The 14209-nt window shown below is 51.0% G+C and overlaps 1 protein-coding gene across 10 annotated transcripts in view; it reads right to left on the bottom strand.

Annotated features, from left to right (window-relative positions):
* Positions 1-14209, bottom strand: part of PLA2G4E (phospholipase A2 group IVE) — a 60771-nt gene that overhangs the window by 32473 nt on the left and 14089 nt on the right. For 2 of the 10 annotated variants that reach the window (XM_047737852.1, XM_047737847.1), the window contains exon 1: positions 13993-14132. The exons of 2 other annotated variants lie outside the window; for them this stretch is intronic. Coding sequence is in view for 4 of the 8 variants with exons in the window: in XM_047737843.1 (XP_047593799.1) it covers positions 2569-2664 (96 nt within the window). In the remaining 4 variants the exon portion in view is untranslated. Of the gene's footprint in view, positions 1-2568; positions 2681-4849; positions 4957-13992; positions 14133-14209 lie in introns of those variants that run through there. 6 more of the 10 variants (XM_047737843.1, XM_047737842.1, XM_047737841.1 and 3 more) reach the window with 6 other exon arrangements.

Consider the following 14209-nt stretch of genomic DNA (forward strand, 5'->3'; position numbering starts at 1 on the left):
TAGAAAGATCCAGTGGAACAAAGTACCAGTGTCTGTGGCTGTGCAGATGGGAACCAGAAACCGGGGACATTACAGATCCCAAGTTTCCAGGGTAGCTTACAGTGTGGTAAGGATAAACACTTTAAGGACTTGAACAAGCCTGACCCTAGGACGGGATGCCTTGGCTGGTTATCAGACTGAAAATAAAATTACTGAACAGCAGCCATGGCTGGGCACCATGCCAGCTGGGCTGTGGCCGCGAGCTGGGATGGACATTGATGGGGGCCTTGCAGGGTCCTGGGTAAGGATCAGGGAGCACCCAGGGGAGCTGGAGTTCAAGGCAGGAACTGTTGGGCAAACAGTAAAGAAATGTATTCAGCGCATTAATAACCAGTAAGTACAGCTGTGCAGGGAAGGTGGGCCTGAGCGGTTTCGTGGAAGCCATGTGGGAGAAAGGGCTCTACTGTTCAGGCGGCTCTGGCTCCGCCCTCCTCCCTGACCTTGATTCCTGGGGCGGAGCTTGCAGGACCCTACTTCCCCTTGAGACCTACTCAGAAGAGGGGGATCTTGCCAGCTCTTTTGGACAAGATGAGACTCTTTGACTCTCAGGACTGGCTATTAGGCAATTCAACAGACGCCCCCCACCCCACCCCGCCCACCCCCAACTTCGTAGATAGGACCTTGGTGCGGGTCGCGGAGCACAACTCTCTGTCCTCCTCCAGCGCGCCGGGCCCTGAGCCCGCCCCAGGGGGCACCGCATTTGTTCTCATGTAGCACCCCAGCCACGCTCCGAGGAAGGTGCTCTTACCCCCTACTTTGTGGAGAAGTCTGGGTCTAGAGAGACTGCTTCTCACGCCTGCACCCAGCGCCGAAGCTGCAGGGCCAGGACTTGGGGCGCAGATCTCCCTGACCGCAGGGCAGCGTGCGTTCCATCCGCCTGGGGGCTGGCTCTCACGGAGAATTAACCAAACCCGCTAAAAGCTTGCTCCTGGTCATGCCCTGGACTGCTTAATAGCAGAGGCAGTTGTAAGCCCTCAGCGGCCAATTCAGGGCTCTCCCTGCACCCCAGGTTTGGCTGTCACCACAAATTGGTCAGAAGAATTGTCACCAACGGGCTCTCACATCAGGAGTGGGGAGAGGGGGAGGGGGTCTGACACGTGGGGTTTCAGAAGTGGTGGGTGTGATACCCATCTCCCGGGGCCAGGCAACCCTAACCAAACCAGCCCACAAGGTCTGGGGTGCAGGAGAGGGCAGACGGCTCCGAGGGCGCCTGTGGGAACTCCCTCACCAAGGCTTCTGGGGCAGGCCTGGCCGGTGAGGCCACCTCCTCCTCCCCCCGGGGAGCTGGGTGTATCCATCCCACCGGTTCCTTGCAACACCTGTGTCAGAGCTCCCAACAGCCCGGCGGTGGCTTCCAGGACGTGTGGGCCCTCCCTAAAAGGACACCATTGGGATGGGGACTTCATGGGACCTCAGGACATGACCCAGCTAGTGTGAGCACCATCCCAGACCAGGAGGAGCTAACATGGCTGTTTTCTTTTTTTATCACACAGGGGAGGTGAGGGGTCAGGGCAAGAAGTCCAGCTCTGAGTCATGGAGCCTTGGGGACCTGAGAGGGACAGGCACACTTCTTAGCTGCTCCACACCGCCCTTCAAGGTGCTCTGTCCCTTCTGTGGAAGCTCTCCCCTCACCCAGCCCAGGTTCGGAGGCTCCACCAGACTAGGGAGGCAGGAACAAGTGCTGACCAGAGGCTCTCCAGCCCCCTGAGAGCTGTGGGGAAATGTGGGGACACCCCAGAAGGTGACACCTATCCTGGCCAGGATAGCAGAGCACCAGGCACCATGAAGCTTGGAGCTCCCCTCCTTGGGCTCCTGGGAGGCTGAGCAGGGTATCTACCTTCTACCCCCAAAGGGCAAGACATTTTTGGGGTCTCACTCATCTCATTGATTCAGTGTGGGCTGGGGGAGGGGCCTGAAGAGGAGAACAAGGAAGAAGATGCTGCTGCCAGGCCTGGCCGTGTCGTGCCAATGGCAAACTGGAAGCTTGAGGTAAATGGGAAAGCAGAGGCAGAGCTGGTCTGGAGCCCTGGCAACCTGACCCTTGAACCCAGGATCTCCCTAGGGGGCTAAGGGGAGTCTGACAGACCCAGGAGTCTTGACCACAGATCCAGCTGGGCTTCTCAGCCCATGTGGCAGGTTGGCAATGCCACTGATCCTTCTGAGACACCACACCACACACTCACACAGCATGGAAGCTTAGAATGTCCACGAAGTCAACACTGGCTCACCGCTAGGATGGGCTAGGATGGATCCACCCCTGGCAGTACTGAGCACCATCTACCTGGGTGCTGGCCTGGCCCCAGAAGGCCCTGAGCCACACCATCGCACCTGGTCGAATCTGTGGGCACCCTTAGCTGGACCATCGACCCAGGAGCCCCATCCGGGCCAGACCACATCCCCAGGTGCCAGGTCAGGGCGGCCCAAGCCCAGATGCTCCGTGTCTCTGGAGTCTGCAGTACTCACAGCCCTCCCGGTGCCTGCCTCCTGCGCTCAGCTTCCTGCCCCACCTACCCAGTGCGGCTCCCTCACCTCTGAGGCCCGGGGGGCTGAAGGCTTGCCATCTTCCGCTTGGCATAGGTCTGGTAGGTAGTGCGAGAGCCAGGCGGGCATCTGTCTGTGCAGCATCGTGGCGGCTCTCCAGCTGGGTGGCAAGATTGGGAATTTATATTCTGACTCAGAGCTCCACCCTCTGGATACCTCTCTGCTGGGATTGCATGGGGAGGGGTTATGGTGGGTAGGCAGATGGAGGTGGTGGGGGGCCTCGACCTCTTGGTATCAAGGGACCCTGAGGCCTTCAGATCTTGGAAAGGCAGGAAGCAGCAGGGGGCTCCAACCCTTGAGGTCAGCAGGCTGCTGCCCCCAGAAACTCAGAACCACCTGGTGGTCCAAGGGAACGGGTGGCAAGAAGGGCATGCTGGACCCTCACAACCTTAGACTAGCCCAGCCATGATTTGGGATAAGTCATCTCTCTTCAGCTTATCAAAGTCATGCCCTTCTGGGCATCTAGGGAGAGGTATGGAGAATAGTACCGTCCCTCCTAACTCCACATAGTCCCACACCTTGGCACCCAGGAGCTGTGGGCAGGGACCACGTGGGAGGCAGGCATGATGGTCAGGGTTCCCAAAGTTAGAGGGAGAAGAAAAAAATAATTGCCCGAATCCTTGGTGAGGAAAGGGTCAAGTGCAAGTGTCCCCAGCTCTCCCTCCTGGGAGGCCAGGTGGAGAGAGGGTGTGCCCAGCCTCTGCCTATCTCAGGATAGCTTAGAGGATGCTCCCATTCCACCCATCTGATTCCTATCTCTGGCCTGATGGCTGCCTCACTCAGGGGCCTGGTGGGGTGACTTCGCCGGCTTGGCTGCCCGGCTGGGTACATTGGGAGTTTCCTGCCTGAGCCATCGCCCGAGGCCCTACAACCGGCTTTTCTGGCCCACATATTAAAGTGATTTTGTGAAATTGAGGGTGAGATCTGAACACAGGGCTGACTAGGCCCAAATGCAGGGATGGAACCTGGTTGGTGGTATCTGTGAGACGCCTTTCTGTGCCCGCCAGAGGTGCCCCGCTCCGCCCCACCCGCCCCCCTCTGCTGTTCAGGACCTCCAGAAGGCAGATGGGGCCTCCGCGTGGACCCCTCTCAGCTTGCATCCTTCCCCTTCCCTGCCATCTACCCCTCAGCCAAGGACACAGACTCAGCACCCACACTCCTCAGTGGAATCCACCAAATTCAATTTAGTTCACACTTAGTGAGCACCAACTGTATACATGCTGCTAAGAGAGGAAAGTCTAGGCTTGAAGTTGCTGATAGTCCGGCGGGGCGGGGGGGGGCAAATGCATCCAACCGCTCAGAGGTCCAAGTCTCCCAAGGTAACAGGGGGCATCTTAGAAGGAGGAATACAAATTCACGTTTATAAACCTGTGGTTCACATAGCTAATAACTGGCTAGGGAGCCCAGAAAATAGAAGGCAGATGTTGGCTGGAAGTAAAAAAGCAGATCTGGGAAGGCTTCATGCAGGAGGTGGCACCTGATTTGGGTCTTAGAAGATGGCTAGGATTTCAAAAGCTAATGATAGGTGGGAAAAGTATGCTAGGAGGAAGGGAACAGCATGTGCAAAAATAGGCCAGAAAGCAGGGTCTGCTCAGCTATGCAAGTAGTCTGGAGTAAGGTGTGGAAGGAGATGTGGGGGGGTGGACTGTGAGACACAGGCAATGTGGAAGTTGGGCAGAGAGGAGGGAGGCTTTGTGAAAGAACAAATCCAGAAAGATATATTAGGGCCCAATAGTTGTGACCCTCAGAGGTCAAGCTTTAAATTTGAACTTACTCCCAAGGCAGTGAAGAGCCATCGGTGGTTTTTGAGCAGGAGAGTGACATGATCAGAGCTGAACTTTAAGAAAGCAATGCTGACTGGTGTTGTGGGCAACCCAGCCCACAGCACTACAGTGTCCTGAAAGTAAGGTGTGAGGGATATGCTGAGTTCTGGGGAACCTCCTCACTGGGGATCCTTCTTGCTTGTCCCTTCCCTCCACTCTGTTGCCTTTTGCCTATCAAATAAGCCCAGGGCAAGCCCCCAACTCCAGGGAATTTCCCAAAGCCTGGTACATGATCCTCTCCTCACCGAAGAAGCCCAGCCACAGCCCGCTCCATCCATCCAAGGTAACACATGGAAAAATCTAGGTCTCCAACCCCTTTATTTCCTCATGGTCCAAAATGCTTCAAGAGCAGGGTCTCATTTCAGCTGAATGAAATCAAATTGAGTAGGAGGCTAAGAGGAGGTGATTTGGAGTTCCTTCCTCCCACTCCTTGCATGGCTTCTTACCCAGGTTGGAGCTGGTGCAGTGGTGAACCGAGGGAACATTCCAGAAGCAAACACAGCCTTACTGCCCACTGTGTGCCCCGCTCTGTGCTGTCTGCTCAGGGCAGGATCTGGAAGGAAACCACCAAGGATTTACAATCTAGTGAGAGGAGAAGAGAGAGCTGAACTCAAGGGTAAAGGGTACAGCGTGGACTTTAAGCAGGGCGGAAGGGGAGAGGGGCCTCCGTGGGGATGGCGCGAAGTGTGCTGGGAAAGTATGGAGTGCCAGTCCATGTGACCAAATAAGGAATGCATCAGCCTCCCCTTCGCACCTAATACATCTCCAAATGAACACACATTTGAAGCTTAAACAGTGTTCTTGGTACACAGCTGATGCTCCAAGCCAGGTCCCCTTTCTCATCTTGTCCCAGAGTCACTTCATGGGGAAATTCTAAAGCTGCTGCTACAGAGCAGAAGGCACTGAGTTCCTTCCCACCCAGCTCCTCTCCTCCTGGATGCACAGGGAGCCTGAGATCTCCCCCAGAAACCCTGCATCCTGGGAGGCCTCTGCCTGTGGCAATGTCCAGGGCCTTCTTAAGTGACTCCAATTGACTACTGCAACCAGGACCTTCCTCTCGCCAGCAGCCCTTGACCTTGGGGAAGCCAGCACTGAAAAGCATTTGTCCAATGGTTCAGCTGACATCCCTCCCCGGAGAAGCCCAAGAAGTCTGCAAGGATGAATTCCTCACCTTTCCTCTTTCAAGAGGCTTCTGGTGCCTGTCCCTCCCTTCCTATCCTGTCCATGACATCTGTCTCTCAGCCTCCTCATTCTCTCAGGGATTCATCCCCCACACACCTGGCTGGCCAGGGAGCTTTGGAAACACCCCTTTGAACAGCCATTCTCCTGCTCAAATGTATCCAATGCTTACCCATCCTTTGCCAACAAATTTTGGATTCCAGCACTTTTCTTAAATCAAGTAAAGCCCCCAAACAGCCCTATGCATATATATGGAATTTTAGAATATGATAAAGGAAGTCTTTCAAATAGGGGTGAAGGGATGGGCTATTCGTTATTGGAAAAGCTAGCTTGCCACTGGAATAAAATACTTCGATTCCAACTTCATAATTACACAGAAACAAATTCCAGACAGATTAAATATCTAACCATTAAAATAAAACTACAGAAGATTTAAAATAAGATATTGGAGAATATTTATATAATACTGGGATGGAGAGAATCTTCCTAAATCAGGTACAAAACCTAGAAGCCAATAAGGATATATCACCAGATTTGAATATAGAGAAACATATAAAATTTCGGGAAAGCAAAAGGATGCTACAAGGACACTGTTATCTGCAAAATATATCCCAAATTTCTTCCTCTTGATAAATATCCATGGGTAACAAACTCACCCTTAAAAAAATACTGGTGGGGCGCCTGGGTGCCTCAGTGGGTTAAAGCCTCTGCCTTTGGCTCAGGTCATGATCTCAGGGTCCTGAGATCAAGCCCCACATTCGGGCTTCCTACTCAGCAGGGAGCCTGCTTCCCCGCCTCTCTCTGCCTGCCTCTCTGCCTCCTTCTGATCTCTCTCTGTCAAATAAATAAACAAAAATCTAAAAAAAATAATAATAATACTGGTAAAAAGGAGAGTCTTGACCTACCAGATTCTGAGTAAACTACAAAGGCATACTTAGACAAGCAGTATGTTGTTGGTGTAAGAACCGGACCAATGGGATGAAATAGAGGGATGGGAGATACACCTTGTTAAGGGAACTTCATCAATGATAAAGTTGGCACCACAAGTCAATAGGGAAAGAACAGCTATTTAACAGATGACGTGGACATGAGTGGCTCACTAAATAGAACAAATTAAACAGCATCTCCACTTAGTTCTATACTAAATAAAAGGGCTGTAAATGGGATCAACACCTGACACGGAAAACGACGAAGTTCATAGAAGACAATGTAGGAGACTCTTACCTGTGATCTGGGGATGAGAAGGATTTCTTAAACAGCACTTTGAAACCATGAACCTTAGGGCAAAAACATTTCTAAATGTCGTTACATAAGGATTAAGGATTTCTGTCAACTAAGATCACACCCAAAAAAGTTGATAGATGGAAGAGAGAATGACGAAAGATATTTATAATGCATCCGCAAATCACCAAAAGATTGACATCTGGCATACACAAAGAATTTTTATGTAATCCACAAGTAAAAAGATGGCTGCACCAGCGCAAAAACGGACCAGAGATTGGAACCCACAGTTTATCTTGGAGGGAAACCCAAAAAGCTAACAGGCATTTGAGGAGATGCTTAAAATCATCTACATTCAGGGAAGGGCACATTGAAACACCAATGAGATTTCACTGCAGCTATTCAGTCGGAAAACACGGAGAAGGCTGAGTCGTGGTTGCCTTTCCCGACGAGAGAATGGGGAAGGATATGTGGGTACAGGGAAATAACCAATCATAGGAGCAAGCATGGAGCTCATGGGACCGAAGAAGATGTGCTCCATGTCTTCGGTCCTCTGCACAAAGAGGAGACTTTTTCCCTCCAGTTTTCCCCAGCTTCACGGCCACTGGTCTAGTGCCAGTCACCACCTCCTCTCATCTCAACGATTGAGTTAGCCTGACTGGTCTCCCTGCTTCCACTTTTGCCTTCCTACAAGCTATTCTCTGCTGAAGGCACAAGTGATCTCCTAAAAACATCAGCTACATTCTGTGTCCTCCCAGCACCTGGCTACTCTCACGTCTTGCCATGGCCCTGAAAGGTCCAGGGTAGTCTGGCTACTTACATCTGTTCTACTCCCCCCATCACCAGCTACACCGGCCCTCCATGCCTGGAACATGGCAAGCTCTTTCCTACATCAGGGGTTCTGCACTTGCCGTTCCCTAGCCTGATATCCTTTTTTTTTTTTTTTTTAAGATTTTATTTATTTATTTGACAGACAGAGATCACAGTAGGCGGAGAGATAGGTAGAGAGAGAGAGAGGTGGAAGCAGGCTCCCCGCTGAGCAGAGCGCCTGATGCGGGGCTCAATCCCAGGACCCTGGGATCATTACCTGAGCCAAAGGCAGAGGCTTTAACCCACTGAGCCACCCAGGCGCCCCCCTAGCCTGATATCCTTCACCCTGACTCTAATTGTTGCTGTTCTTTCTCATGGTCACGGATCTGCTCAAATGTCCTTTTCTCCAGCAACTCTTGCCTGACCACTCTCCAGAACATGTATGCCTCTGGCCCACCAACTTGCTTCTGGGTCACTCTGCTTATTTGATCTGATTTAATGTATCGTATCTTGGATTATCTTTTTCATTGATTCTTTTTGACTCTTTCTATCAGACTATAACCTTTTATAGGGCAAAGATATTGCTTATCTTGTTCATCAGCTGGAAACACCTAACCCCACTAGTAGAGGAAATGTTTTGAATGTTAGGACACATTCACACACCTGGAATATTACAGGTGTCAATACAAATCAAGTCGCTAACATTTACTGAATGTATACAAAGCGACAAAGACTATGCTACATATTTTATATTACCTGCGAGATAGATAGTGTTATCTCACTATATTGAAATATGGAGTAATAAGTAATTAGCTGAGGGTCACTATGGTAAGTGACAGGTTTGAGAGGCAAGTCAGTCTGGCTCTAACAACACACACCATCAGGAGATACGTGTTAATATGTTGAGATGTATCAGAATCTCTGGCCAACAAGCTAGACGTGACTCCATTTCATGAAGGGAGATACAAAATAAGCATAAACAGAACAAGAAAGGACCTTCATTCCAGTGTAGGTAATATTCTTAGTGCAGTCAATAGATCTGGCTCACAAGTATTTTCCATTCTTCCTCTTTTTGTTTTCTTTCAAATATTTATTTATTTGACACAGAGAGAGAGAGCACAAGCAGGGGGAGTAGCAGGCAGAGGGAGAGGGAGAAGCAGGCTCCCTTTTGATCAGGGAGCCCGATGCGGGACTCAATCCCAGGACCCCGGGGATCATGACCTGAGCCAAAGGCAGGTATCTAACTAACTGTGCCAACCCGGCGTCCCCTGTCCTTCCTCTTTACAACACAATGTATAAGGCCCAGCTGAGCACTTTGCATCCTCAAAGCGCTTGTGTCCACAGCTCAACATTTCTCCATCCTATGAAGTTCCTGCTCCTAACAGTTGTGGTCTCTGGTTTCAACTAGAAGATAGGTTTTATTTTCCGGCTCCTGACTCTCTCTCATGCAGCGAGACTGCCTGGAGCCTTTCATACACTGCGGTTTACTCTTTGTCACCAGTTCCTTCTGTGAGGATGACATTGCCATTGTCTCAAACCTGACTGAATACGACAGAGTTGGTCTAGACTTCAAAGTTTCATAGACCTGGATTTGAACACAGCTTCTGCTATCTATTAGCAGCATGAACTTGGGTGAATTTATCCCTATATACTTGAGTTTCCATGAAATGGAAAGCATAATGATTTCTACCTCATGGGGCGGTTATGGAGACTGAAGGAGATAAAGCGGTTAGCACATGGCAGACGGTTAGTCAGTGATGCTTTCACCACAGAGGTGTGAGGCACAGTAATACCAGAGACACCAAGACATCATCCCTGCCCAAGGAGCTCCTTTCTATTTGGGTGAGTCGGAAAGGTCACACAAGTGGTCTTAGGATGCTCCTGTCAGGTATGAGGAGAGGCGTGAAAATATGCCACTCAGAAAGCATGGCCACCCAGGGCGGGGAATGTTGGAAGAGGCCACCTGGCACAGGAAGACCTCACACTTGCCTCGGAAGGAAGGGTAGGGACCTGATGAATAAAGCAGGAAGGGATATCTGTGTCAGGTGAGCCAGCATGAGGAAAGGTATGAAGGCTCAGAAAAGAGACAAAAGAAAGTCTTGGATATCAAGTATAAGAATCATGGTCTTTTGTTGGCAGTGTAAAACTCAGGGAAAGTTTCTGAGTGGAGAATGTTTGAGAAAGATAGCAGCCCTTCCTCCCCCATCCCCGTGGAACAGCGACCAGCAGCACTGTGCGGTCTTTAGTGCTGGAAGGCAGGCTGTCCTTCTTTATCAGCCCAGTGTGGGCCCCCGGGGGAAGCCTATGAGAGGCCCCTGCCCAGGATTCTCTAGCTGCCACTGGGGAAAGATAAAGATCTGCTTATCTGTGGAGGAGGGGAGGTACTCCAGAGCAGGACTGAAAGCTGCTGGGAAGATGGTGGTGGTGGTGGTAGGGCTTGGGGAGCAGTGGGGAGGGGTGTTGCAAATTCTATTCATTTCTTCATTTTGCCTTCAGTCAACCCTGCCAGGCCAGAGCATAGTCCAGTCTGTCTGTGGTTAGGTAGAAGTTAAGTCCACATAGGCATGATATTGCCTTTCCCTATGGCTGCTTTACAGGGGTGGGAGGGCCTGGATAGAGACAGAAGCCACGTCGGGCAAAAGTCAACTGGCCACAGAGCCCAGGTAGCACCAGGTACCTCCAACAGATGACATTACATTGGGAGAGAACATTTGCTCCTCACAAGGCTCTGATTCTGGAGAAAGGGATCCTGAACAGACACTGCTTGCGAGTGAGGGACTCTCTGGGAATTATCCTCTCCTGAGGATCAAAGATTTACCAAGGGGTTTAAAAAAAAAGATGATCAAAACCATAATGAAAGATCACCTCATACCTATCAGTTGGGCTGTTGCCAAAAAGACAGGAGATAACAAGTGTTGGCAAGGATGTGGAGAGAAGGGAACCCTCATACATTGTTGGTGGGAATGTAAACTGCTGCAGCCACTGGGGAAAACAGGGAGGAGGTTCCTCAAAAACTTAAAAGTAAAATTACCGTATGATCCAGTAATACCACTACTGAGTATTTATCTAAAGAAAATGAAAACACCAGTCAGAAGGAATACATACACCCCTGTGTTCAGGGCAGTGTTATTGACAATAGTCAAGATATGGAATCAACCTCAGGGTCTATTCATAGATGAATGGATAAAGAAGAGGCACCATATATCTCCCCTCACCCTTCCCATTGCCCTTCCCATCCCACAGGCCTCTCCCGCTGGGCCTGAGGGAACCTACAGGACAGATGTGGGGGGAGCTCCTGGCTTCTCCCACAGAAGGGTGACAAGAGGCCCTCACTTCTTGGTCTAAAGCCGGCTGACCAAGCATCCCCCAAACTCTTCTAAGTCTCTTGACATCAGCTTCTCAGTGAGGGAAACTGGGGGGACCCCCAAACCCCATAGGGAGAGGATCTGGTGGGGAGTCTTCTAGCATGCTCAGCCCTGGGGTAATGTGTCAGGGCGGAGTTTGTACTGTTGCCATTAAGAACTGTATCCAGTCTATCCCATTCACTGGTTCTCTTTTCTCTTTTTTCTTTTTTTAAGGATTTTATTTACCTATTTCAGAGGCAGAAGGAGAGAGAGAATCTCAAGCAGACTCCCTGCTGAACACAGAGCCTGATGGAGGGCTCAATCTCACGACCCTGAGATCATAACCTGAGCTGAAATCAAGAGGCAGACGCTCAGTCAACTGAGTCACTCAGGCACCCCTGGTGCTCTTTTACCTGAATTTGGCTCTAGCCAAGTTCCAGCAGAGGAATATAATTCCCCCACTGGTTCCTTCTGGATCAAGCCCCTGAGCCAAGGGTCTGCAGTCCCTTTCTGAGAGCTGCTCCCCACCACATCTCAGAGCAGAGGAGAGGAAGACCACACAGTACTAGCCTGCGAGGGTCTATAAGCAGGAGATGCCTTCATACCAAATTTGACAAGGCCCAGCAGAGCTGAAGCACGCATTGGCTCCTTATCGATTTCAAGGTCAGTGTCCATTCGTGTTCAGGAAAGTCCTCTGGTGCTGGGCAGAGCGCTGGGGCTGAAAGCCAGGAGCCGTGGGCTCCAGGTCCAGCCCTGCAGGATGATATGAAACAAATGGCTTCCTCTCTCTGGGCCTCACTTTCTTCTTCTGTACAATGGGCGGCTGGACAGGGTGAGTCCCGAATCCCAGCAGGGAACCTTCATCTCAGGTGAGTCTGGGATGCAGCCATGGCAAGACCACAGAACTGGGAAGCCTCGGAGTCCTTGGCTGCTGCTAACTTCAGGGGTCTGTCCTGCCCTGAGGCCCACTGAGGCCTCACCGTGCTTGGGCCTCAGCTCAGAATCAGAATGAGGGACTCTTAGGGTCCTTCTGAATAAAATAGGACAGTCACACACTGTGAAAATGGTGAGTTTGATGCCAGAAAGGAGAAACAGCCAAGGATACGGTGAGGGAAGAGCTAAAAGTGACTAAAAATAGGTTGACATTTGGTGAGGGGGATGGGAGGCCTGATCAGGAGGGCACTGGGGGTGAGTGAAACAGCCTTGGGGCTGTTCTCAGCAGGATCCAGGGCTGGTGACTCCTCTTACCAACTCTTTCTCCCAGCTGCATGTGTGGGGGGGTGGGCAGGGAGGGGTGTGCACTTGCGGGGCGTACACATGTGCTCTTTCTTATTGGCCGGGAGACCCTGAGCCCTCGCTGGAGAACAAACTCCTGTTGTACTGAACTGGATCAGCCCCTGGGGATCCTAGAACACGACCCTAAAGTCCCATTTCCAGCTGTCCCCATGAGCCTCAGCCCTCTTGCTCTGCCAGACTCAGGGTTTGTGTGAGCCTTGTAGCTCCTTCAGGCAAAATATCCTGAGGATTTTTTTAGTGCTGTTTGGTTGATGTTGATGTCATGACCAGGGTTTAAGTTAAAGGTTTGCTCTGAGGATGTGGTGAGTGGCACCGGTGACAGACACAGAATTGCACAGAATTGCATGTATTCAAGGCTTCTGGGAGGCCCTCTCCCACCTGGTGGCTTGCCCTCCTCTGCCCCACCCCCTTACAAGTGCTGGCGGGTTGGTGGAAGGTGGGCTTCAGGACCCCGGGCCTGGAGAGCAGAGGGGAGCTGCTGGGAAGATGTATGGGGCCAAAGGGCATTCCTGGCGGTGGGGTGGGTGGGGGCGGGCCTTGGGGCTGACTCTGGAGTTGGGGCGCTAGAATCTAGGCTGTGTCTGGGCAAGCCTGAAGATGGGTGTGTTCCAAGCACAGCAAGCAGAAGGGGCCCTTGCATCTGTGAGGAGCAGAGAAGGGTGGGAGCCCTCTCCCTGCCTGCCCCAAGCCTTCCAGTAGAGCCACCTCCTGCTGCTAGCTGGGTCTTCCAGCTCTGTCCAGAGCGGGCCCTGCATCTAGTAGCCATCTCCTGCCAAGTGCAGGTGACACCTCCCTCCTCCCTCTGTGCACATGCCTTTTTAGGCATGTGGTAGGAGGGAGTAGGGGGTGCCAGTCCTCTTTCTGGTGATGCACATCCTCGGAGGGAAGGACTCTGGGTTCCAGGCCCCTGTTGTATGTGGCTTGGAGCCCTGAGCTCCCGTTTGCTGCAAACAATAACTAAAGGCTCAATTAGGGTGGCCAGATGACCCGGTTGGCCAAGGCATGAGGGGTTTCCTGGGACAAGGGGCGTTCAGTGCTAAAACCAGAATGCTGGGCAAACTAGGATGATTGGTTACATTATTTCTAACTTTTCTTGGAAAGAAATTATTTTTAAAGATTTTTTTCATTTGAGAAAGAGTGAGCAGGGGGGGACACAGGGAGAGGGAGAGAGAAACCTCAGCAGATTCCTCACTGAGCTCTGAGCCCGACGAGTGGCTTACTGTGGGGCTGGATTCCACTATCGTGAGATCATGACCTGAGCTGAAACCAGGAGTTGGAAGATCAACGACGGCACCACCGAGGGGCCCCTTGAAAGTATTTTTTAAAGCAGAGACAAACTTGGTGTGCCAGACCTGCAATTTGTAATTATTCGTATTTATAAGTATTTATAATTACTCTTAAGTTTTATAGTTATTTGAGATTAAATAATTTGATTGTATGCTAGCTTTATTTCAGAGTACATAAGCAAAATCTATATGGAAAAATTTCATATATTCAAGCCAGTTCTGAGGTTAAGAGATGATTGAGTCTGTGTGTGAGATCCAGGTATGCGGACATAATGACCCCAAGAATCCCTTTCCCCTTCTTCTGATAAAAGCACATTTGGGGCTCTCCATTAGGGAGATGGAGGGGAGGCCTATCCAGGGTTATATCCTCTTCTGCCTCCTGCACTGAGTCCCTTGTGTCTTTAGATTAGGGAAACAATATCTCCTCCAGGACACATCTAAGGTCGGAGGTACATGTCTGTGCTTTTATCTTCAAGGGTCTCCTTCAGGGATACTGGGGCAAGAGCTCTTCCAAGTTCTTTTATCTGCTCCCATCCCTCCCCTTGTTTCAAGGATCTGCTGAAGTCTCATGTTGGTCCTTGACTCTGGAAGTCAACCCTATCATACATCTACCTCCCACTCACATACCTTTTGCCTTTGTGACATCCCTGCATAAGGAAAGCCTTTCCTA

The sequence above is a fragment of the Lutra lutra genome, chromosome 7 (genome assembly GCF_902655055.1).
Source record: "Lutra lutra chromosome 7, mLutLut1.2, whole genome shotgun sequence".
Lineage (NCBI taxonomy): Eukaryota > Metazoa > Chordata > Mammalia > Carnivora > Mustelidae > Lutra > Lutra lutra.